Source organism: Erithacus rubecula (assembly GCF_903797595.1).
Source record: "Erithacus rubecula genome assembly, chromosome: 19".
Taxonomy (NCBI): Eukaryota; Metazoa; Chordata; class Aves; order Passeriformes; family Muscicapidae; genus Erithacus; species Erithacus rubecula.
The window spans coordinates 1,855,086-1,881,555 of NC_136671.1; the positions used below are offsets into that span (position 1 = coordinate 1,855,086).

At 48.3% G+C, this 26,470-nt stretch overlaps 1 protein-coding gene across 3 annotated transcripts; it reads right to left on the reverse strand.

Annotated features, from left to right (window-relative positions):
• Nucleotides 1-1,156: 1,156 nt before the first annotated feature.
• Nucleotides 1,157-26,186, reverse strand: RNFT2 (ring finger protein, transmembrane 2). Of its 3 annotated transcripts, none has more exons than XR_013776442.1 (10): nt 25,742-26,186; nt 21,839-22,299; nt 20,345-20,421; nt 18,777-18,877; nt 17,235-17,388; nt 8,893-9,042; nt 6,017-6,082; nt 5,295-5,396; nt 1,420-4,432; nt 1,157-1,383 (listed from the first exon to the last, which is right to left on the reverse strand). XR_013776442.1 is itself a non-coding variant. In XM_079322832.1 (10 exons), coding segments are annotated over exons 1-10 (1,308 nt in total). In that variant the 5' UTR covers nt 25,888-26,186; the 3' UTR covers nt 1,157-4,297. The 3 variants fall into 3 exon arrangements, 2 of the variants coding, with proteins under 2 accessions (XP_079178958.1, XP_079178957.1); XM_079322832.1 differs by having other exon boundaries at nt 1,157-4,432; nt 25,742-25,801; nt 25,886-26,186; XM_079322831.1 differs by having other exon boundaries at nt 1,157-4,432.
• Between the last annotated feature and the right edge of the window lie 284 nt (nt 26,187-26,470).

A 26,470-nucleotide genomic window follows, 5' to 3' on the forward strand; every position in this document is an offset into this window, starting at 1 on the left:
CACACAGCTGGCACTGCCCTTGGCTCTCCTGCTCTGTTGGGGCTGGTTTCAATTCCCTTGGAACAGCACATCCAAGCAAAAGGAAAGGAAGTTCTGTCCTCCCCACCTCGGGAGAGCCCCCAAATCTGTGACCAGCCCCAGTGTAGGGATTGGCTGATCTCCCTCAGTCCCAACTCTCTGTGGACAGGCTTGTCTGTAGAAATTCCCAAACCTCAGAGGTCCCAGAGGATTGCTCTCCTCAGGGGCTCCAAATGGTCAGCAAAAAATGGTCAAGGACTTGTGCCCAGCATGGAACAGCCACATCTATGGTGCTTCCCAAGTGGAAACCAGAGCAGGTCTGCTACCCCAAATCCTGCCTTGTTCCTGGGTTGCTTCACTTCTGTAGTTCCAAAGTGGATGTTTCACGTGAACCTAGGGTGAACTTTTGGAGTTTTGTAGCCAGAATTCCCTGTACAGAACTGGAGTTCCTTATTTGAGGGTACAGATTTGTCAAAGCCTTACATTTTGTGCTGTATTTGCTATCCTTGAACGCCTCCATTTTTTAACAAGGAGTGTTTTTATCCTTTCTACGAGATCTGCTTTGCCCCTGCTTGGTGTTTGCACGGAAAGGGAAGGGTGCTGTGAACTCCCTGGAAATTCCCTGTCCCCTCCTGCGGGCAGGAAACCGGCACAGTTCCCCTCTGGCCCTTTTGTTTTCTCCCAGCAGCCGAGCAGTCGCTGGGCTGGGTCGGCTGGGAAGGCGGGGAGGGCTCTCCCGATGGAGAAACAGCCCTCTCAGGTTTCAGCAGCGACTCATGAGCTCATAGTCTGCGCACAGCACGGCTGGGAGGGAACTCTTCATGAATTTTTAACGCACTTCTCTGCCAAGACAGCTCCCAGCTCAACCTGGAATTCTGTATTCCAAGGTAAAAGAGCAGCCTGGTGTGGGCTGCTGCTCCTCTGCCACCAGCTCAGCTCCTTTGGCAGTGAACTCTGAGCTGCACCAGGGCAGGGCTTGGCCCATGACTTCCACATTCCCTCCTCCCATAGAATTATTTTCAGCAGGTAAAGAAGCATGGGATGGGACCAGACACCCAGCTTGGTGTGCCCAGGAGGGGCAGCAGCCCAGGGAAACTTCCAGCAAATCACCCAAAGCAGGGAGCTGTCAGTGGGGCTCCTGCTTTGAGCAATTCCCTTAAATCCCAAACACTTCTTGAACCAATCTCATCTGATTTGTGAGTTTGTTTTGTTTCTATATCACAGTAACAGTTATAAAGGTCTCTTAAACCCTCAGCATGAGCAGAAGCAGTTCCTGCTGTTGAAATCCATGACAAAGTGAACTGGTTAAACTGGTGCAGTGTCTGTCCACAGACAGCCTGGAATGAGGCATTCCCAGCTGGAAAACTGCACTGCCCTGTGAAAAAGGGCCCCAGTGAGGACAGAACAGCACATCATGTTCAATTTTCCTACACATCTGTCCCTGATGTCCACAGGAGCCTGGTATGTATAGGACAGACTGGCTGAGGCTCCACACTGAATCCTGGACACACACTGTCCATGTCCAACCCTCCTGGCTGTATCCCAGCTCCCCAGCAGGTGCACAACTTTCCTTGGAGTCAGTTTGCTCCCAGCAAATTTGATTTTCAATCCAGGCTTCCAACTCAGCCTCTTGTGTAACTTTGCTGTGTGTGAGCTGAACTTTCCATCTCATCACAACAGGTGAGGAGACTGTGGCCATACCAATCCCAGATCCAAGGGCTGAGGGGATTGTAAATACCATGGGAATTGGGCTTCCCTAGGACCAGCCAGTCTGAGAAGAGGGGAGGGATCCTTACTGCTGCTCCTGCCTTGGGTTTCTACACCACAAAATACAAACAGGTGAACATTTTTCTCTGACAATCTTTATTTGAGTACAGGAGTGAATTTTGATGTGACTTCAGTGTCTACTCCGAGGCAATTACTGAAGTGTTTGAATTTCCCAAGGTTTTTAATATTTACAGGAAGTGACTTTGGAGCTTGATAAATATTCACTGAAAGCATCTGAAGATTAAATGGTCATTATTAGTTACAACATTATTAATGACACCTTTATTAGTTACTCCATCAGTAGTTACAGGTGGCACCAAGCAGAGCAGACCCAGCTGCTGATTTAATTCCCTGGGTTTTTACAGCATCCCTTTTTCCAGTCATTCACCAGAGTTTATCACAAAACCCTCCCATCCTCCTTGGTCCTGAGGTCACTGCAAACTCCCCAGTCTCTCCCAGGAGCATTGCCAAGGGAATGGCAGGCAAGGAATGCCCAATTCCTGGCATTTTGCTGATCCAGTACCACTGGGATGTAACTCCAGCAGGGTCACTGTGCAGGTTTCCCCCTCACCAAAGCAAGGGCAGGGCCTGTGCTCAGAGTTCCTGGAGCTCCAGGAGGCTCCTGCTCCTGGCTGGATGGGGCTTCTCTCTTTTGTAAAAGGAATTTCATATGCTGAGACTCTTTGTACATATTTATAAGGAATTTATTAAAAAAAAAGAAAAATAACTGTTCAATGGCTAAAAACAGGCTCTGGGTTTTATTTCCTGTCTCAGAGGAATTTCATTCCACAGCCTTCCCTGTTTTCCCATGGAAATCAACAGGTTCCCAGCAGCTGTCACTGGAATTGATGTTTACCCTGGATATTTTCTGGTCCAAGTGTCATGTTCTAGGAGAAGGTAGGACCATCCTCCCCAAAAAAAAGCCCCAAAACTTTAAGAATACAAACCCACACTTTCCCTTTGATTTCCTGCCTTACCAACAAATAAAACCCAAAATTTGAAGCAGTGTATCCCACACTTTCTGTAGAGCTGGGCTCCTACTGAGCTTTTCTTACACTTTTTCAAACACATTTTCCAGGAACATTTAGGGAAAAAAAGATAAAAATGACAAGTAGCTTTTCAAACTGTTTGAAAGCAGAAGCACCAAGCCTTGTGTTCAGTGACACTGCAGTGGCACTGAGGCCTTCCCTGTCCATGGAATCACTGATTTCCCTTTTTCCTGCTAAATATTCCAGGCTATCACACATAACATTTTTTATGCCCAATGAAAACCTTGCTCCTTGCCACTCTGAATTCTCTTCCATTCCAAAAACAGGGAAGCTATTCCCATTTTAGAGAGCAATGAGATCCCATGGCTTAGTTCTGCACTTTCACAGGATCCATTAGACAAGAATTTGATAGCACTTTGTTTTGGAAAGCAAAGCTTTTCCTCTGCTTCCCTGGACCTCCTGAGCCAGGTTTGGCCTCTCCCCAGCTCAGGCTCTGCTCTCACCATTCCTCCCCAGCCACACTGAACTGTTATTTTAATCCTGTTCATCAGCTCCCGTTTGCTTTAATTCCTCCCCTGTGGAGTTTCCATCAGCACAGACTCAGCCTCCTTCCCCCAGGAGCCTCCTCTGCTGATGGCTGGGGTGGGGCTGTCACCTTGGGCCATTTCCATGGCACTGAGCTGGGAAGATGCTGCTGTTCCCGACAGGGTGGCAGCTGAGGTGGTGTGGGGACAGGGAAAGCTCCAGGACAACCAGCAGCTCCCTCTAAGGGCTGGTGCTGCTGGAGAACCTCAGGAGAGACCTCAGCCACAGGGATGGGGCAAATTCCTGTTAATTCCTGCCAGGGATCTCCTTCCTCAGGAGCACCTGCTGAAGCTCAGGGCTCTGGTTTTCCCTGCTCAGACCCAGCCAGGTCCTGGCAGAGACACAGAGTTTGTGAGGTGCTCTTGGGCAGGTGCTGGATTTCCACCCAGACAAACCCAACTCAACTTTAACCCCCTCTGCTCTCCTCAGAGTCTAGGAAACCACAAAGTCCCATCATGAAAGTTAAAGAGGAAAAACACTTCCAAGGAGAGGAAGTTTCATTTCCAGCTTCACTGGCAGGGTCCTTCCCAAGCTCCCTGGGATTTTCTTAGGGTGACAGCACGTGGCATTTGTGGAATCAACTGGAAAAATGATAGCTTTGGACACGAGGTTCTGCAGCACTGCTTGGGAAGAGTTGTCAGAGAGAGGTGCTGTATAATTCCATAAAGTCATGGATTCAGGAATGTAGGGCCAGGTCACATGCACAGCTTTGTTCAGCACATACACTCACAGCCCCCCTGCCCTGGACAGGAAAATAGGAAACATCCCAGACATTTCCTAGCTCCAGGAGCACCCTGGGATTTACCACAACACCTCCCACACCCCCCCTTGCCTTCCAGGGCAAAGTTCTGATCAGTCACAACTGTTCTGCTGGCTCAGAGCTGGGAGAAGGCCTGAGAGCAGCACTGAGCAGGGATCCTGTGCTTTTCCAGCTGCTGTCAGTAGACCTGGAAGTGGGCAGAGGTGGTGCCATCCTTCCAGCAGCGCAGGGTGTCCACGCTGAGCGAGCGGCACAGGGGACACGTCTTCTCGCGGTCGAACCACAGGCACAGGCACTCCTCACAGAACACGTGCTGGGGACACAGCACTGTCACCAGCAGCACTGCCACCCACAGAGGGTGGGACACAAACCCCACTTGGCCAAAGTTCAGCTTAGCACTCTGGGTTTTAATAAACAGCACTAGAAAGAAACATTCCAAAGCCTACAGTACCCAGGCTGAGAGGGTTTCCCCTACATTTCCATCCTCAGTTCCCTCAGTTTTCTGAGTCCTTACTGAGCTCCAATAACTTCTTTTTCCCCCTGCTCCTTGCATTTGCTTTGTTCTGCAGTTTTCCCTTTCCAATAAATGTCAGTTTTCATCCCTTATCCCCTCCTCTTGTTTCAGCACTGACTCCTCCCCAGGTTCTCTCCCAGTCCCAGACTGGAGGAGCAGGAAAAGGGCAAGGAGGGAGCAGGAGGAGCTGGGAGAAGCTGAGAACTCCTGCACACATGTGGAGTCAGCAGAAATCTCACTCCTCAAATCCCAGCTCTGCCAAGCAGATCCAAGAGCACCTTCTCGGGGGCTTCCAGCTTGGAAACATCTGCCTAGATGTTCACAGCAAGGCTAAGAGGCACCTTTGATGCACAGGATGGCTTTAATTTGATAACCCTGGTATCAAAAAGGAGTATCAAAGCCACCAAGCCCCCTCAGGGGGCAGGTAAACTCTGCTCACTCTAGACCCAGATCTGCACTGCCCACTGCAGACCTTCCCCACAGGCTGTGTCCACCCCACAGCCAGGCTCCCCCCATCAGCTGCCACAACCCCGTGGCCACCCAGGGCAACAAACACCCACCAGCAGCTGGACCAAGACCCAGCAAAGCACTTGAGAAGTTCCCAGGCTGGCTGTGCCTCTCCCCAGAGCAGGAATGGCAGCAGGGGAGTCTGGGGTCTTACCTGGCACAGGAGGATCAGAGGCTCCCTGAACTCAGCCTGGCAAATGGCACAGATGTCTCCTGCCTCACTGCACTGCTGGCTCGTGGCACGGACTCCATAGGTCTGTCAGGGGCAGGAGGGGAAAAAAACACCCCATGTCAAAGGATTGGAAGGGTAAATGTGCACTGAGATTGTTTTCACCCCAGATTCCCCACAGGGAGTCAGAGGGTGCCACTGTTTGGGGACAGAGGGAGGCTGGAGCTCTGTGCTCCCTGTTTGCCTTTCCCCTCGAGCTGACTCCTTTCAGGGCCTCCACTTGTGCAGCAAGGATAATGGAATTTAATGAGCTCAACAGGGAGCTGAGAGGATTAATTCAGCACCATTTGCAGGGTGTTTAGATGGAGGGAGGTATTATTATTATTGTTAGCAAGCAGAAGACAATGGAAGAAAGAGTAACAGCAGCAGCTGCCCACTTTAGATACATGGAAAGTAAATGCTGCTTCTCCCACTGTAACAGATTTAGGGGAAACAGAAACCTCTGAGGGAAAATAACCAGCCCAATCCAGGGAATAAGCAAGGTAAATTCTAACACACTTTGATGAGGTTCTTTTCCTCTACAGTCTTTGATTTGACCTTTTTCAAAACCTGTCACTGCAGCAGATCTAAGAATCAGCCCTGTGAATGCAGTGCCTGGGATACAAGGTTCCCCCTCTGAGACTGCTCCTCTACACTTCACTCCTTACCTGGGGGGTGCAAAGGACCTTCAGTGCCTTCCTGACACTTCCCACACGGCCACAGATGTCAAAAGACTGCAAAAAACACATCCCATTTCAGATAATTTCACAAAACTCTCTGTGTGTGTGTGTCCAGAAAATCGGCAAACATTCTCCAAATGGATGCTCAGAGGGGAAAAAGTAACAATGGTGCCAAAAGAGACTTAATGGTGATCATTAAATATGTAATAAATGGGAATTGACAGTGGGGAAGGGTGGCCAGAAAAGCTCTGGGAGCAGCTGACAGCAAACTGGGAAAGGAAAGGAAAGGAAAGGAAAGGAAAGGAAAGGAAAGGAAAGGAAAGGAAAGGAAAGGAAAGGAAAGGAAAGGAAAGGAAAGGAAAGGAAAGGAAAGGAAAGGAAAGGAAAGGAAAGGAAAGGAAAGGAAAGGAAAGGAAAGGAAAGGAAAGGAAAGGAAAGGAAAGGAAAGGAAAGGAAAGGAAAGGAAAGGAAAGGAAAGGAAAGGAAAGGAAAGGAAAGGAAAGGAAAGGAAAGGAAAGGAGCAAGGGAAAGGAAAAAGAGGAAGGGGAAAAAGAGGAAGGGGAAAAAGAGGAAGGGGAAAAAGAGGAAGGTGAAAAAAGAAGAAAATAGCTTGAAAACCTAACCCAGTCCATCGTCTTTACCTTCCCTATCCAGAGCACAGGGAAAGACTCTGAAGTAGACAAGGTGTGAAAAAGCAGCAGTGCCAGGAGCAGCCCTGGGAGGCTGTGGCTGTCAGCTGGGGCAGGGAGGCTGGGGCAGGGGCTCAGAGGGGAGCTCTTTCTGCTGCTGCTGTGTTTGGTGAGTGTGACTGGGTGGGCTCGCTGCAGGAATGCCAGTGAGCTCAGGGAGCAGATGGAGGCACCACAATGCTGCCAGGCAGCACAGCCAGGGCTCCCAGCCTCCTTCCAGTAATGCTTCCCCTCACCTGGGGCTGCTCACTGCCCCAGAGCTTCCCTCTCCAGCCAGGATGGGCACCACTCCTTTTCCACAGTGCAGTTCCCACTTTCTCCTGCTTGCTTTGCTTGCAGCATGACTCCAGTGCCTTTGCTCCCTCTCCTCTCTCCCAGCCCATATCCCCTCTCATTTCTTGCCCTCTGGAGCTCCCACACCCCCAAAATCTGTGTGTTTCAGAGGGGAACATCCATTTCCCACCCATTTTTGGTTGTACCAGCCATCATTTCACAACTGGGTGACACACAGGGGAGAAAACACAACCTGGATGCTCTGCTTGTGCACACCTGGGATTTCTCCACCAAAGGCAGAGGCTGATGAGCACACAGTCCAGCCAGAGGCAGCAGCAGAGCTCCCAGCAGCTCCTGGTGGTGCTCCTGCCCTTTGTGCAGGGGAGGGGGACACAGCCCTGGAGCTCTGCCAGCAGCACAGAAGCTCTCAGTGCCAAATTGGCTTCTGTGGTTTTTCTAATGTGGTTTGTGGCTTTGCTAATATGGATTCCTCTGGGGATATTTTCAGTGTCTAAGGCAAGCTCTGGTGACTGGAGATGGGATGGGCACATCCAGGGCTCCCTGCCCTGACCTGGGACAGGAGCTCCCCTTTTCCATCCACTCCCCAGCAAAGCCTTGGTGTGCACTGGGCTCACCCTGCCCTGGACACAAACTTCCCAAAATGAAGCTGCTTTTACACCCTACATCACCCCAACACTCCCTAAAAAGGCTTTTTGCAGGGCTCAGCTGGGCTGTGCTGGTGCCCAGTTCAGCTGTGCCCTGCTCCAGATCCCCTGCTCTGGACACCCCAGCACCTGGGCTGACTCCTCTCCCTCCTCTGCCTCTGCCCTGCAGTTGTTGGGCTCTGTCTGACCCTACAGCTGTGGGTTTGAGCTAGGTTCCCCTTGCTCCAAGCAGCAGAATTCCCCACCAGCATCCTCCCAGTCTGAGGGTTTCTCCAGGTGTAAGAAATGGCTCGTGGAGCTGCATCCCTTTCCCAGGTGTTGAGTTACTTTTGCAAGCAGGGAAAACAAGAAAGAGCACTTGAAATCCATTCTTGTACACCTGAGCTGCCAGGGCAGGGGTCAGGCAATGACACCTCTGAAAGGGCCAACAATCCTCCCCCTCAGCACAGAGAGGGGAGCAGAGAGGAGCTGCACTATAATTCAGCATTGCTCTGCCCCTCTGAGCTGTTTCCAGCCTAGATGTATTCTCTAGTTTTCATGTTTCAGTCTCCTGCAGAGCCACAGGCACAGACAGGGACTGGGATGGAACAAGCCTGGCCCTTCTCAGAGGGGTGAATATCTGGTTTATCACAGTTTGCTTCAGCTACTGTTCTGCCCCTGGGTTTAGCACACACCATGAGAAATACAATTATTTCTAGACCTGGGACTCTTCTGACTAAATCACACCTACTCATTTACAATTGTACCAACCTTGTGCTCATGAATTTCTCCTGTCCATCACTTGTATCAGCCAGACCAGGACCTAGAATGGCACCTGCTTTATGCAGGCAGCACTGGGATGCTGCTTTCCCTCCCTGCAGCACTCAGAGCTGTGAGTGGCACAGGCAGAGCCCTGTGAGTGCCTGCAGCCTGCCTTGGGGTGACACACCTGGAGGAACAGCACCTCTGCCAGCACTGCCAGCCAGGCAGCTCCCCTTCTCCTGCAGCTGCTGCAGAGAGGCATTAACAGAGCAGCAATGACCTCATGAGTCTGATGCAACACTGGGAGCAGCCTCAGATCCTCCCCCAGCCCAGCAATGCCCACCTGCTGGGGAGCAAAATCCCTTTGGCAGCTGAAGCACAAAGTCCTGGGCTGCTGCAGCTTCCAGGGCAGGGACAGCCACAGCCAGAAGGTGCATTTGTCCCTTGAGCTGCTCCCCTGCCACAGCCCCCAGGGGGCTCAGGGGGTGCTGCTCACCTTGCAGAGGCTGTACATGATGATGAGGATGCCCCCCAGGAAGTAGCTGCTGGAAGGATCATCTCCCATGATGTATTTGTACCACACCTGGATGGGCACCAGCGAGCGGAACAGCTGGCTCAGCTCCTCAATAATCAGGTAGAACTTGCCCTGCAAGAAACCAGGCAAGTGAGGCACAGTCATTATCAGGAAGGCAGAAGAATGTTTAATTTGTGCAGGGCTGGTGTTCACTGCTCACTGCACTGTTTCTCTGCAGCTCTGGGCCCAGAAAGGATCAATAAATAGATATCAATAAATATCCCTTCATTCCTCCACAGGGCTCTGCCACTGACCCAGCTGTGCTGCATTTTGGAATTTCAAACTTTAGAGCAGGTTGTGGAGAGGCAATGAATTGTGCATCTGGATGATGCTGCAGAAAAGCAAAGGTTAATATGATGTAAATTGTAGATGTCATTATTAGTGACAAAAGAAAAGCAAGCCAGGTCTCTTTGACCTTACATCACATCTGAAGGTACAGGGGTTAAATGTAAAGTGACCCCAGTCCTCCTGACAACATTTTAGGTAATCCCAAAGAATCAAATTAATTATGTTTGACAGCATCCTCCCCCTCAGGTGTGTGCTGGCTCTTGGGCAGTGCACAGACAAAAAGACTGTGCTGGAAATCAAACCCTCAGGGCATTTACAACTCAAACCTTCCTGAAGAGCTCAAGGAAGGAAAGGTGGGGAGGGGGAGGTGTGCTGCTTGAAATGCTTCTCTCTCAAAAGAGACACAAAGAATGGGCAGCATCCTTTGTCAACCCCCACCAAAGCCTGAATAAGTGTCTCCTTTAGGGCCACCCCCAGTTTGCTCAGTCCCACGCTGTCTGCAGGGACAGCTGGTGGCAACCCCAGCCCAGAACAATGCCTAATCTGCAATGGCATTATCTGCACTGAATGATTTGGGCTTGTCCTGTCAAAATCCTTTTATTTGCTAAGCTGCCGGAGCAGGGGAAATTCCCCAGGAATTTTGCAGTGCTGTCCCAGTTAGCTCTGTCACCAGTGATGTCATCGCAGGCCAATCACTAATTGCTGAGCTGGGGATGGGTCCCGCAGCCGGGCTGGCAGCAGCCAGCGCCTTCCCCGGGGGCAGCGATGAGATCACTCGCAGACCATGTGCATCTCCCGACAAACCCACCCTCCCTCAGCCCCGGACAAACCCACCCTCCCGCAGCCCCCCGCAAACCCACCCTCCAGCAGCCCCCGCAAACCCACCCTCCCTCAGCCCCCCGCAAACCCACCCTCCCTCAGCCCCCCGCAAACCCACCCTCCAGCAGCTCGGGGCAAACCCACCCTCCCGCAGCCCCGGACAAGCCCACCCTCCAGCACCCCCGCAAACCCACCCTCCCGCAGCTCCCGCAAACCCACCCTCCAGCAGCCCCCGCAAACCCACCCTCCCGCAGCTCCGGACAAACCCACCCTCCCGCAGCCCCCCACAAACCCACCCTCCCGCAGCTCCGGACAAACCCACCCTCCCGCAGCCCCCCACAAACCCACCCTCCCGCAGCCCCCCGCAAACCCTTCCTCCAGCAGCCCCCGCAAACCCACCCTCCCGCAGCTCGGGGCTCATGAGCTCATGGCCCCCGGGACGCCAGTGAGGTCACACCAGCGGCTGCTGCCGGACCGGCTGCTTCCCTGCCCTGCCCTGCCCATCCCCATCCCATCCTATCCTCATCCTCATCCTCATCCTCATCCTCATCCTCATTCCCATCCCATCCTATCCCCATCCTCATCCTCATCCCCATCCCCGTCCCCATCCCCATCCCCATCCCCATTCCCATCCCCATCTCATCCCTATCCCTATCCCCATCCCCATCCTCACCCTATCCCTATCTCATCCCCTCTCCATCCTCATTTCCATTCCCTCATCCTCATCCCCATCCCATTCCCAATCCCATCCCCCTCCCCATCCCCATCCCCTCTGGCACTGCACGCACAGACAGCACAGCAGTAATTAATTAAATTAATTAAATTAGCACCAGCTCTCCCCACCCGGTGCTGCAATGCAATCATTGTTTATTTTGGGTGTTCCTGTGGCAGAAATGACACTGCTGCCACCGTGTCCCTCTGCAGGGCTCTGATGAAAGCTCCCAGCAAGACAAAACCAGCAAACTGTGCTGGTTCCTCCCCCAGCAGCCTCCATCATCCTGCTGCCCAGAGCTGGGCTGGACCAGCACTGCTTGCTGTCCATTGCATCAGCCAGAGCTGAGCATCCTGCATCCCGTGGCTCACACAGCTCTGAGAGCACTCAAACACCCCAGACCCAGCCAGGTGGCACTGGGGCAGCCCCAGGGCTGAGCAGGTGGCACTGGCAGCAAGTGACAAACTGCAGCACCCAAGCACAACTTCCCCCCCTCCCCAGTTCCCTCTGTCAGGCAGGTTTTCAGTAAGAACTGCAGGGCACCAGGGTTTTTAGCAGCTAGAAAGGTGCTCAGAGCCTCCCAAGAGTGAAGTTAAGTTTTAAGGGATGAAATGTTGGGGAGTTCAGAGTTACTCCAGGAGCAGGGAGCAATACAAGGGCAGCTGAGCATCACTTGAAGAGAAATATAAAGTTCTCAGTCTTGTCAGGCATCCCAGTGCACCACACCAGCCTGTTTTTAAACTAGGAAAAGTGCCAGAAAAATCAGATATAATTGTACATGGGGCTGCTGCAGGAGTGAGACCTCCTTCTGAGCCAGAAGCTTGGAAAATGAGGATTGTTCCCTACAATTTCAGCAGTGAAATGCAGATTTCTGATAGCAGCAACAGTGCAGACAGCTCCCATCAGTGTGAACCTGCCTGCCACTTCTCAGCTCTGTTATCTCCTGGCTATCCAGGTCACATTTTTCAAAGTCAAATGTTTGTCTTAAGCCATATTTTGTCTGAAAAATCCAGCAAACCCTTCACTAGCACACGTGGGGAAGGGCTGTGCTGGGATCTGATTCTAGCAGCTCTGCTGATCAGCCCCAGGTACCACATGGTGACATTTGGGTTCCTTTTTCCAACACTCAGCTAAAAAACCAAGGCAATGACTTGTCTATAATCCCATTTTCTCCTTCTCCACACAGAAAGACCATTTTCATACTTCAAACCAAGCACTCACTTGGAAGAGGGGAATTCAGCATTTTCCCTTCTGCAGTGTTTCAGCCTGCACTGCCCTGTTTTGCACACTGAGTGTGGAACTTCTTGGTTTTTTGTGACATCCTCACTCCTTGATGGCAGACCTGCATCTGATCCTCTCCTGCCCTTTGAGCCCTGCTCAGAGGAGCACATTCCTGGATTTCTTCAGTCCCTTTACGACATCAGCACTACAGGAAACACTTTAAAAACCCCTTTATTTCCATGCTGCTGGCTGGCTGACCTCAGGGACAGCTTTCCCCTGCATTTTCTAAGTGAGAACCTGAACTACAGAAAGACAAAGCTCAAGGTAAGGTTGTTTTGGTGTCCAAACTGAGGTGCTGGGATTAGATATTTTATAAAGCACTTCATTTTATAGATCACATTACCATTAAAAGCTGAACCACTGACTTCAGCTTGCAGCTCTACCTGACTTCTCTAGACTCACATAGGAATTATTTGGCAAAGTAAAGGACAGGATTTAATTCTCCAGTTTAACACTCAAGTTGAACTTGTAGAATGTTTTTCCAGCAGCCTTTTTGTTTTCTGTGAACTTTCCAGTTGCTGCAACAGCTTCCTCCAATCCTTCAATCCTTCATCCTTGGGGTGTGGTGATGGAGGGGAGAAGTCTCACAGAAAAATAACATGGAGCAACACAATTAAAAATGGAATCCCAACCCAGGCACAGCACAGAGGCAATGCTGACTCCCCCAGAGCATCACTGTGCAGCCCCTGTTGCCATCAGTGCCTCCCCACAGCAAGGACTGACACAGCAGAACCAGAGAAACTGCACTGAGGTAGCTGCAAGGTGTGATGAGCACTCCAGGGAAACTGCAAGTCTCTGGTTCAGCTGCCAGCAGCATCAGGGCTTCTTCTGAAACAGGGAGATGCTCAAAAAAGGCTTTGGAGAGCTGCTGGCAGTTTGGATCAGAGGAGAGCAGGCTCTGCTGAGGTTCCAGGTCATGGTGCCAATGGATCCAGTGTGGGGTAGGAGCAGTAAAACAGAGAGAACTCCCAGGGTTACACAGCAAAGAGCTTTGTGGCTTGGGGCACAATGGTGAAAATCCATGCAGGAATCATGAGGAGTAAGGTCAAGGTGGGACTAGAGGGGAAAATGAGAATTTGAACTCCAGAAAATCATATCTTTCATATCCTAAACTGGAAAGTTAAACTGGAAAGCACGGAAGAGAAATGATTTTTTTAAAGTTCAGCAGCAGTGACTTGCAAAGCAAGTTTAGGGAGGGGGGCAGAGGAGTCCCCACTCCTCAGTACCTGCCCTCAGGCTTCAGTTAGTTTTGAATCTTGCAAATAATAAATCCCACACTGGTGACTGTGGGACAGCACGTCCTGGAACTCCTGTGGCTCCAGAGGATCCAAGCTCAGACTGCTGCTCATGGAGAGAGAATCTGCCTGGGAGTGAGCTGCCCAAAGGTCAGGGGATGAGGGGAGGGGCTGTCACCTGCCTGGGGTCACCTCTCCAGTGACACTGGGAGGGAAGAGCAGGAATAAATCCCTTACTGCACAGAAATGGACCAGCAACACCTCTGCCTGGGTGTTTTTCATTAAACATCATCTATGAGCAAGCTCTCACTGAGCTTTTTATTGCTTCTGTATTTTTAAATGCTCCAAGAGCTTTTTTTTTTTTTTCCCCTTAGGACAAGAAAAAGGTGCAGCTTCAGAAGGAATATGGAAATTAATGTGCTGCACCCATCTCTGGCAGGAAACATGATGTGCACCTGAAGAAGGTTTTTGCTCCAAGGTCCAAGAGCAGAATTTGCAATTGGCCAAATTTTCTCTGACCAGACTTGATGAGATGGTGCTTCAAAAAATAAAAAGCACTAATAAAACAATCAAAGAGAAAAAAAATCACCAAGTATTTTCAGAGTTGCAGTGAGAGGACAGTGTCAGTCTTCTCCTGCATTTTCACTCTCCTGGAAATGCAGTCCCCTGCAACTTGGCTCTGCATTGAGCATGCAGAGAAAATTCTTAATTAGAATTTCTTATGTATCAGAATGTCCCTGGTATCTTTGTGCCCACAGGGACAGGGATACACAGATGCAAGAACTTGGGAGAACAGTTTCTCACAGTCCCACTTGCTCTGATTTTCATTCTCCCTCCCCCCATGTCTCACCCACTTCTCCAGCTCAGGTTGCTGACAACAACATGAGGAGGGGATGGGAGCCTTGCAGGCACCTGGGATTTCCTAAGTGAAATCTCTGTCTTTTTATTATTTATTTCCTGATTTTGAATTCCACCCCCCTCAAGCTGTCACTCCTGGGCAGTGAAAATGAAAAGCTGCCCTTGATGTGTGCACAACAATGGAAGCCTCTGCAGGCCACATGGCTCCTGCAGTTTAATTTACTTTAATTCATTTTATATTGAACCAAATGATCTTATTTGCCTTTTTTAATGGAGAGCTTTCAGCCAAGCCCTCCCTTCCAAAGGAATGATGAGCTCAGCTGTTCCTGAATCTTTTACCCAGCTCAGTGTCCCACTCCTTCCTCATTTTTTGGAGGAGTTGCTTGCAGAGATCTTGAGTTTCTGAGTTACTCAGGCTTGCAGAACTCTGGCTGGTTGTACCCTCATAATAAAACAGCTCTGATGCTTCACACTTCAAGCACCAATGATTATGGATTTTGCCCACTTTTTCTCAATTTTAGTTTGCTTTTTCTCAGTTAAAACATAAACTGATGTTACAAATCACAGAAATCTACACCAAAATTTGCCTTTCCTGTGATGGGCCATGCAAGGAAAACATGGCCCAGGTACTTGGGATGGGAGAAACTGATTTTTTATGTGTTTATTTTCAAAATGGAACTGATGTAGGCAGAGTTTAGAGCTGTTCACCATCTTCATTGATGATCTTGATGGAATAATGTACAGCTGACACTGTACACTGTGAACACAATTGGAAACAAGGATTTATTCCAAATTCATCTTAGCAGACTGGAGAAATGGTCTAGAAAACAGGGAGGGAATGAAGACAGTCCAGAAGAGAGTAAGAAGATTTGGAATCAACAATCTCTGAGGAAAGACTCAAAAAATTGTTGGTGTTGAGTCTGCAGCCAAGAGTGAGGGGAGATATAAAGACTGATGAACAACAGCAAAACCCACACAGTATTCAGAGAAGACCAGGATCCCCAGGAGCAGCAGGAACAGCCAGACTAGCTCTGCAAGTGCCTTTGACCTTCCAAAATGAGGAAATCTGAAGAAATCAGAAATCAGAGGCTGAGTAAAGGATAACCAAAGTTCTCCACATCCCGTCCATGGGCAAGTTTCAGGATCTCCTGCTGAGCCTTCTGAGTATTTAAACTGGCACAAAAACTCCTCACTGTATATAAATACCCATCTTGAAAAAATCTACTGAGTTAAATTTATATTTCTCCAGCAGCCTGTTACCATTAAGTGACAACTACCCAAACTCCAAGCTGGACTTCAGACAGAAATATTGCTTGGAGGACATTGGGAAGAAGGGAGTAACTTTGTACCTGGCAAGTATTCAGACAAAAAAAAACCTGATTAAAAATTTTGGTCCAAGTTAAGGTGCCTAAATTGCACTGGAAGTTCTCTAAGTGAGCAAAAGCTTCCACTGGGATCCCTCAGCAGGCTCAGGGAAGGACTCAGCTCTGTGATCACCAATTACCACTTCCATGGGGTCCTGGGCTTCTCCTGCAGCCCTCCCACCCCAGTTTGGTCTTGCTAAATTTGTTTCAGCAGATCCTTGGCTGGATTAATGGCTGCAGAGTGGGGCAGAGAACCAATCCCAGATTTGGTGGTGGGTGGCAGCAGGACCATCCACAACACCCCAAGACAAAAAGGGGCTTGGAAAACAAAAAGTGAGACACATTGCTCTCCAGAAAAAGGTATTAAAAATGAAGCATCTGTGCTCTGAGTCATTACAAGCCCCTGACAGATGTGATCCTACCAGCCTCTCACTGGAGCTGCAAATAAAGACCCCTGCTCTTTCTTCTCTGCAGACAAGGATTGATGAGTGCTTGGGATGGCTCTCAGACAGGCAAGCAAAGGCTGTGAACCTTTTCCAACACTGCCATTTATCTTGGGAAGACTATTCACATCACTTCTCCCTCCCTCCCCAGCCTGGATTATGCTCTGACCCAGCACATTAATCTCCCAAAATATAATAATAATAATAATAGAAGAAGGGGGGGGGGGAAAGCTGGACAAATGCCAGAAATAAATTAATAACCATCTCAGATAGCCCTGCTGTGCAGGAACAAACTGCTCAACTCCCCTGCCACCCATGTCATTTCTAAGCAAAACCATTCCCAGTTTAGACACCCCCTGAAGTGCCCTGCCTGAGACTTTCAGCAATTAATGCTGGTACCTTGCAGTACCTACAGAGTGTTTTTCATCCCTCCAGTAAAGGAAGTTTCTTTACTGAATGCAAATAACACACACTGCACAACCTGCCCCTGAAACTACTGAGTGGAGGAAGAGGCAGCATGAGAGAGCTGTAAAAATAAAAACTTATCAAAAGGTGTTTTGAGAGAGAGAATGAAGTGAGAAACTTTTGAAAGTTAGGCTTAGTCTTCATATGGTTTCATGAGCATTTAAATATGTAAGGTGTTTAATTAAAATATTTCTTCTCCCATGGTTAGAACTGCTTCAGTTTAACCCAGTTACTTCCTTGACCCAAGCGGAAGCCAAAGAAACAAACACTTGCAATTTCTCCCCAGGAAATGAAGAGGTTTCTGCTTCACAAATATGAATTTACAGAGATTACTCAAAAAAATAAGAGTTAGAGTCAATGAGAAAAGCAGTTTTGTGGCTGCTAGCACTGGCTCCTCCTCAAGCAATGCTCACCTCACCTCTCTGGACTTTAACCACCACCAAACCCTTGCTCAGGTCTGTGATGGCTCAAAAACCAACCCTTGATCCCAGGTGACTTTCTGCCAAAGGTTTATCAGCAGATTTTAACATTTTTGTTCTTCCATCCATATTGTTCCCTGGCACAGGGTGCCCAGAGCAGCTGTGGCTGCCCCTGGATCCCTGGGGGTGTCCCTGGACAGGGCTGGAGCACCTGGGACAGTGGGAGGTGTCCCTGCCCATGGCAGGGGTGGCACTGGATGGGTTTATGGCCCCTTCCAACCCAAACCACTCCATGATTCTCTGATTCCATGCTGCAAACCTGTGCCAAAGGCATCAAATTATCAAAGACAAAGGTTTGTGCCTCAAGAAGAGTCTCCTACCTTTGACTTGACAGGGAGGATGACCTTGGGCAGGGCCAGCACGAGGCATTTCAGGGCAATGGTGAGGAACTTCAGCACAAAGTCTGCAATGCCCACAATCCACATGAGGTTGAAGAAGTCCAGCCTGTCCAGGTTGGGTTTCAGGAATATTAGGCTGAAAGAGACAGCAGAGCTCAAATACCACTGAGGAGAAGCTTGCTCCAGCTCCTTGTATCCACTGGTGGCTAAAGAGAGCCCAGAGACTCCCCTGAACTTCAGGGAATTGTCAAGGACAAGGGGAGGCAGACACACAATTCCTGACCTCACTCTTGCCCACTTCTGCTGAGCTCAACAGGTCACAAACAGGACCCAACCACCTAGAAATCTGTTTTGGAACACAGCAGCCTCCAAAACCTGCCTGTCCCACTGCAGTAGAGCCTCTGGTGTGCTGACAGTGCCCTCAGTGCTCTGTGGGATCTGGGTGTCACAGCCTGTCCTGAGAAATCCAGAAGCTCAGTCCTGGATGTCAGAACAGTTCTGCTTCCCTGGGAGCACCCCAGAGCCCCTGAAGGGCACAGTCCCTAAATCTCCTGGTGCTCATCAAACTGAGTGGTGACACAGGGAACTGCAGGGCAGGGAGGTGACAGCTTCACACCTGCCATGCTCTGACAGCCCTGGAGCACAAGAGCTGGGCTCTGTTACTCTTACCTGAACCAAAGATCCAAAAATTAATGCCCTTTACATAATGCCATTTGCTGGGCTGGAACATTTGCTGTTTAAAAAACTGGAGTCTGGGACAGCAGAATTTCACCCAGCAAGGGGCAGGAGCTGCTGGCCTGAGCAATAATGAGAGCTAGACCCTACAAAAAACAGGATTCACCTTCAGGATATTTACCTGCTAAAGCCTCATGGTAGAAAGCAAAAACTTAACAGAAAAAACAAACAAACAAACAACAAAAAAAACGTAAAGTAACCAACCCAAAATGAAAAGCCTGAACATGAATTTAAAATACTCACAACACTGGCACAGCACAACAGGTAAAATTACACCCTAAAAACAGAAACAGAATCAGAGACTTTACTACTATTCATGCACTAGAAACAAAAAACAAATCAGGAAATGAAAAATAAGCCAGATAGAAACAAAAATGAAGCAGACATTTCTAGCAGACATTTCTGAGAACACTAGACTAAAACTGTTATTTCATTTCCTGTCCTACACTCCAATCTTGACAGACTGAAAACATTATGAGAGGAAAATCAGTGGGTCAATTCCTCTGACAGGTCAGATTTATGATTTATGTCCAGCTGCAGTGGCCACAATGGGAATCCAGAGGTCATTTTTGCTGTGACACCATCACACCCTGCTATGTCCTTTATTGGCAGGTGACAACCCCACACATTCTTTTCCAGCACTGAAAGATATTCCAAAGGTGTAACAAAGACAGCAGGTTCTTTAGGCACACAAACTCCCTCCCACAGTGTGGGGAAAGTGGATTTCCCTTTTTTCCTCCCTGGCACTTGTCACCTGCTCCCATCCTGCACAATGCAGATTTTGCTCACCTGTTGTAAAGCTGCTGAGAGCTGAATGTGTAAAGCAAGTACAGGGTGTTCCCAGTGAGAAAGGCCAGGATCCAAAAGACAACCAGCACTGATCTCTTCTCCTGAGCAAGGAAAAGAAGCAGAGTTATTTCAGCTCAAAATCTTGAGATCTGAACTGAGCCTTCAACTGCTGAAAAATCCAAGCCAGGGTGTGAAAATATCTAACAAAGTGTTCAGCAATTAGTTTATTTACACAGGACTAAGAAGTAGTCTGTGAGGTAAACTCAAGCAGAAATGCCAATCACTCAGGTAACCTTTTCAATGGAAATTATTGAAATAAGCTGGTGAAAACAACAGCCTTACTTGCAGAATGCATCTGCAAAGATGGGATCTTTCCTGGGACACCTAAAATCTCCTGATATTTAAAATGCAGTATGACAAGCAGATTTTAAAAAGTCCAGTCCACATATATTGCCCTAAATTCTGAGTTGTCACCTGGCTGGAGTGACAATTCAAACCCAAAGTCACACAGTGGAAGGCTGGGATAAATCAAATATTCCCCACCACTCCATGCAGCACATTTGGATGGCAGAAGATGCTGTCCTGGGTCTTGGCCCCTGGTAACTTTGGGGAGTAAATTTTATTCCTGAGAGGAAAACACCCACCATTTTTCTCGATTTATGAAGCTGATTTATGAAGAAAGGAGGTCTCTGTAGCTGTTCAACAGCCAGGAGTGCTGGGCTGAGATTTAAAGCAGGCAGATTAGGGGGCACACTGCTGGAACACCAGAGGTGCAGAGTGCAAGGCAACAGCAATCTGTTACTGGGTTGTGCCATTTATCTGTGCTCTCAGTGCTGGTTACACTGATTCCACTGCTGCCACCCATGTAATTTTAACAAAAAAACCAATTCTAGCCTTGTGCTTTTAGTGCTGTTGAGCTGCTCTCTTGACACAGAAGATCAGAAGACCTGAAAAGATCTGCTGGTTTCTTTCTATTCTAAGCACATTATGCACAGAGCACTAGAAAGCTACTAGCAAGGAATACATCTAGGAAATATTTAGCACTGTCAGGCAGAGGGAGATGTAGATTACAACACCCCTGACCTGCCTGGAAAGGCTGAGCTGGAACAGCTCTAGACAGAGCAAAAGGGATAAAATAGCTATTTACTGAAAGGATGAACCTTGGGCAGTGCAAGAGCCTGGCAGCTCCCTGGTTTGCCCCCTTTCCCTTGCTTTTTTCTGGTTTTTGGGTACCAGTTGTCCTTGATTCTCTAGCTAGGAAGGAATTATTTCATCCAACCAGCCTATGAAGAGAACTTACTAACACCTAACATGAAGTTTTAGAGTTACACACTAAGCAGCAGAGATTCGGAAAAGCATACAAGCTAAATCAGTTTTACTATGCCACACCTTCACAAAAAAAGCAGGGTAGAGACTGGGAGAGCAGCAGTGGGGAGAGGCAGGAAGACAGATCTGTACACAAATAAATGCACTCAATTGAGTGCAATTGAGGGTTTAACACAGATGCTGTTTAGTGCATGGAAAATTATGTTTGCAGGCAACAGAAGAGGGTGAAATGCTGAATTCACCTTCAGAGCCACCTGCTCTCGGAGCGTGGAGTTGGCATAGGCAAAGGTGCTGGCCATGCCAATGCACACAGCAATTCCTGCAGGGAAACAGAAATTCTCTGTCAGAGTATCTGCTGATGCTGTTTGACTTGATTCCACAACCACCACCCCACCAGCAAGACAAGAGTCCCATCCCTCTGAACCTTTCTGTGCTACACAGAAATAAATCTTTTAATGAAATAAAACACCAATGTAAGCTCTCCCCATCTCTCCTAGAGAGAGCTCTGAGGGAGAATCTTGGTAACATACTCAGCCTCAGTAACATCCTCAGCCTCACAGAATGTCAAGGAGAAATCAGAAAAAGGAACTGGTCAGCACAGGTAACAGATGGGTCTGACCCAAATTCAGCTTCTCAGTCTCTAGGAAGGAGACTTTGGGAATTGCCATAGAGGTTTTGAAAGTAGCTTTATTTCTTTGAAGGGTTCTACCAGCAAAATCTGGATACATAGCACAGCAAGGGGTTTTTTTAAGTTTTAGGGGGATTGAAATTATAACCAGTAAAATTATAAATTGAGAACTATCCAATTACTTTGAGATTCTAGGTGAGAAAAGATTTAGTAAGGTTAAAGACCAATAGAAATCCCAAATGATAACAGGGGTTTCAGTAGGCAGGGGGGCATCTCTCATGAAATTGTCTGTTTTGGGCTGATGTGGCCAGAAATGTGAATTCTGTCGCCATCTGTTAAACCAGGTGTGGCAGTGACCCTGATCTCCTGGCACATATTATCTGCTAATGGGCCATCTTTAAACCAACTGGGCAATCATCTTTATCTTCCCACAGCCCATCCTCCCTCCAGGAGATATCTCCTGTTCATGGCCAGTGAGTCCCAGTGCATGGCTGATAAAATTCCATCATCCCACTGGGAGATGCTCCAGCCAGGGCAGGAGCCAAGCCTTTCCTACCCAGAGAAAAACTGAGATTTGGAACATCAGAGCAGCCTTTCCCACTGGATTCCAGAGGAAAACCAGACCCTTCCACATCATCCCTGGAGCTTCAGAGGAAACTGCACCTTGTCCAGGAGCACTGCTCCAGCTGAACCACATCTGCCCCTGCAGGAGGATGCAGCCACCATTGAATGGGACTGTGCCACCACCCTGACTGACTGACGGGTGTCAGCTTGGATTCTGACTCTGAGAGGGTTTGGGATTGTTCTTTGTAATACTGCATTTCTATTTTAATTTTCCTAGTAAAGAACTGTTATTCCTAATTCCCATATCTTTGCCTGAGAGCCCCTTAATTTCAAAATTATAATAATTTGCAGGGAGGGGATTTACATTCTCCATTTCAAAGAGAAGATTCTGACTTTTATTGGCAGACACCTGTCCTTCAAACCAGGACATTGTCTCAGGGTGTAAGATCCCAAGGCACAGTTGTACCCCCCACACTTCAGCATTCTGCTTTATACAAACCCCAACAACGATTAACACAAATCCATCATCAATTACCGCACTCACCGAGCTTGTGCTGGAAGCAAACTTTGGCCAGCAGGATGAGGATGAAGGGCAGCCCCTTCTGCAGCCAGCCCAGCAGGGCTCTGAGCTCGGAGAGCGCGGGTGCGGGCGTGCCCGCGGGCTCCTCCGCGCCCTCGTCGCCGTGCCCGTGCCGCTCCCCGGCCATGTGCAGCAGCGCGGCGCCGCGGGGCTGCCCGTGCGGGAACGGCAGCGCCGGGCCGCGCCCGTGCAGCGCGCCGCCCTCGGCCCGCCCGCAGCCCTCGTCCCGCGCCGCCGGCACGGGGATGAAGAGCTCGGCGCCGCCCGCCGCGCCCAGCACCAGCCCCGCGGGGAACGGCGAGCCGGGCACGGCGCCCGCCGCCAGCCCCGGGAACAGCGCGGGCGATGAGGCGCCCTCGGCCTTGAGGCTCTCGAACACGCCGCCCTCCGCCACGCCGCCCTCCGAGCTCACCGCGGCCCGGCTCCTGCAGGGAGGCACGACTGTCCTTCACTGATCACATAACCGCCCTTTTTATACATATTATCATTCTATAATTACAATATTATATCATTTATATTCTGTTACGTTCTATTCCATTAATTCAATTCAATACAATACAATTCAATTCAACTCTATTCTATATGCTATCCCATTCCATTCCATTCCATTCCATTCCATTCCATTCCATTCCATTCCATTCCATTCCATTCCATTCCATTCCATTCCATTCCATTCCATATATTTGCAGGATGTGACCAAAAGTATGTATTCTGTCCCCATCTGTTAAACCAGGTGGGGCAGTGACCCTGATCTCTTGGCACATATTATCTGCTAATGGGCCATCTTTAAACCAACTGGGCAATCATCTTTATCTTCCCACAGCCCATCCTCCCTCCAGGAGATATCTCCTGTTCATGGCCAGTGAGTCCCAGTGCATGGCTGATAAAATTCCATCATCCCACTGGGAGATGCTCCAGCCAGGGCAGGAGCCAAGCCTTTCCTACCCAGAGAAAAACTGAGATTTGGAACATCAGAGCAGCCTTTCCCACTGGATTCCAGAGGAAAACCAGACCCTTCCACATCATCCCTGGAGCTTCAGAGGAAACTGCACCTTGTCCAGGAGCACTGCTCCAGCTGAACCACATCTGCCACTGCAGGAGGATGCAGCCACCATTGAATGGGACTGTGCCACCACCCTGACTGACTGACGGGTGCCAGCTTGGATTCTGCTCTAAAAATGCAAACTCAAAGAGTGGCCATGTAAAACAGTTCCTAGAATGGGGAAAACAGTTTATAGAAAAATTTGAAAATATATGATGAGTCTATGAATACACAATGGGCTGATGAATTTAAGGGGTGTCTCCAAAACAGCAGGGGTGCTCCTGATTGAATGCCAAGCACCCAGCCATTACAACCTTTTACTTGACTGTTTGTCTCTTATTGCCTTTTAGTAAACCTTTTAAAATCTACCAGGAAAGTGAACCTTGTTTTTCACAATCACAACACCCAGGTCTCCAAATGCTTTTCCCTCTATTTTCTGTCAGGAAGTCACAGCTGCAGAATTGGAGGCCAGTAACCAGACACTACAGATAAAATCAGAGAGCCTCTCTAGACCTGAACAAAAGTCCCTTCACCAAGGAATGAAGCTCCCAAACATCCTGTTTGCTTTTGGAAAAATCAAAGAAATAATACATAAAATACTAAATCCAATATCTTCTACAATCATCTGAGTATTTAAAGAAAAAAAAAACCAAAAACATACAAAACCTCATGGAACCTGACACAGCACCACCAAGTTGAGACATATTGTATATAAACAAATTAACCAAGCTACCTCAAAGCAATGACCTACCCCCAAAATCCTCTGTCTTTATTTTGGGACAATCACTACCTGCCCACGGATGAATTGCACCAGAAGAGACAGAATTACCAGAGGAAGAGAAGTGTTGGGAGCTGCTTGTGTGTCCCTGATCTGACCTGTCACAAAAGGGAAGGTTGTGCTCATAGGTCCAGAGAAATTGTTTTATTTTGATATTTTTGGCATGGATATACCCAAATTACTGGGCACTGGACAGAACTGGTTCTGGCACTGATTCTTTCCCAAGCACTTTGGAATACAGCCAGATTCCAAAAAGAAAGTATAAATACCTTTATCCTAACAGCAAAAGACAATAGGGTTGGGGGTTTTTTGTTTTTGTTTTTTTTTTTTCTTCACTAGCAGTCAATACAAGAAAAGTTTAGGTAAGAGGGAACAAGCAGAATGATCACCAGGCAGTAAATGCCTGATAGAAAAACAATAAATAAACCTCAGCAAGAGGCATAGCCCACAAATAAGTCATGTTGCAGAGCTTTGGTCTCTCCTGATCTGAATCCTGGGAGATCTCTCACTGTAGGAATAGTGCTCACAAGCTGAGACAGCACACCCAGGGCCCTCAGCCTCTCTCCCCCATGGCTCCTGAGCCTCCCCAGGCACACACAGGGCACAGAGCTCTGCCTTTCACCTCCCTCTGGGGACACCTTCAAACCTCTCTGGCCAAACTAAGCAAACTCCTAATAAGGCTTTTTATAGCTGCACCCATTCCCACTGTATCTGCACAGGAATCAAGTCAACAAGACACTGCACCCTCCTTGTGGTCCACAATATTCACCAGCCAGGGCTTTATCTTCACACCTAACATCACAATTCAGGGATGGATACACAGCTGGGAACTAGCAAACTGCCTGGGAGGGACCCAGTGTTACAAATAAAGACACAACTGTTGTTTGGAGTAATATTACCAGGATACAGGAGTGTGCTTTCAGCAGGAAGGAATTAATCTGTGACATGTTTATAAACAAACAAGGTTTGTTTGTTGAAATTGTGAGGCTGCTGAAGTTAACAGAAGTGAAGACCAGTGGCTACAGCATTTCCTTCTGCAGTTAGAAAAACTTCAGCCTCTGTTCCTGACTATGCATTTACCCTGTTAAAAATCAGCAGCATCATGCAGAAAAAACCTGAAGATGGCTTTCTTTCTCCCTGAAATTAAAAATGGAACCATGCTAGCACTGGCCATGACATAAGGCTTCAACTCTAATTGCAAAGCCACTGTAGAAAATAAAATATTCACTAATGATCTTTCACTTATAATCTCAGCTCAAAGAGAGCAATTAAATTTGTTAGTTCCATCTTTGTCTTGGAGTAATTAGATTAGTTTCTTCTTTAGGAATAAGAATTTTTAAAAGTCATACTCTAACTCTGGGAAAGCACCAGGGAATATTTAGTACCAGAACAACAGTGGCAAGGCTCCCTTGCTGATGTTATAATTACAGAAACAAATTAGAGATATTCTATTTCTAAATACTCACACACATGAAGATAGATACAGACTCTGGGAAGATGTAAAGGGTCACTCAAACTGTTTATAAACACTAAGAGTAGATGGGAGCTTCAGACATTTTTAAACAGCTTTTAAAAGTTTTTAAAAGCTTTAAAAGCTTCAGACCTTTTTAAACAGTTCAATAAGAGAATAGTAAGAAGAGAGAATAATATGAGAATAATAAGAGTATAATATGAGAATAATAAGAGAATAATAAGAGAAGTGTTCCCACAGGTCAATCCTGGCACACTGACAGTGCTCAGGGTCCCCACAGGAATGGGCCATGAATCCAATCCCTTCTCCAGAGCTGCACACACCCTGCCCATGCTCAGCCAGCTGTGCCATGCTGGACCATCCTGGAACACTGGGGTTGGCAGCAATCACTGACTGACAGGAAGCAGAAAAGTAAACTTGTCCCTAGAATCCCCAGGCTCGAGCAGAAAGCCTGGCCACACCACACAGACAGGAATTTGACATCTTGCTCAGTTTTGGGCTTCCATCTCCCACTCTTAAATCAGAGCACTCCCTTGGGAGAGGAACAGAGAGGAAAGAAGAAGAGGAAGGATTTACCTTTCAGGAGGCACGGTGTCAGTGTTGCTGCTGTGCCGCCTCTGCATTTTCCTCAAAACCCTAAAACACAACACACTCAACATGAACCCTGTGGCTCAGCAAATCCCAGTGTGGCTACTGGCACAGCCCTGGGGCACAGGGGACATGCTCAGCTGGGGACATGGCTGGCAGGAATCACTGCCTCTGTGCCACAGCACCTCCAGCTCCCATTTGTTCCTCAGTACACCTGGAGAGACAATTTGAATGGGAAATGGGGGCAGACAGGAGTCAGCTGGGCAGGAATCAGTCAGGGCCCCTTCTGCAGGAAGTGGCAGTCACCAGGATGTCACCAAAGATGAGGGATGGCATGTCCTGGCAAGGAGCAGGGGCTCTCCAAGTGATGTGTGACTCAACAGCCTCTTGGGAAATGAGATCCTTCCTTTTCTGCAGGAACTTGCTTTGCAAAGCAAAACTGAGAGGGAGGAAGAAAAAGAAAGCGTGTAAATATTTTTAATGAAAGAAATACAATTAGCTCATGACAATATTCTTTTAAACAAGCAACTCATTCATTTTAATCTACAGAAATGCCATTTGCATGTATCATACAATGTCTCACACACATATATCATAATATATATTTTATACGTTATCTATACATTTATATGGATATTTATACATTAATATGTATATCTATACATATCTGTACACACATATATACACATAAACATACAGTGATGCAGAAGCAGAGGT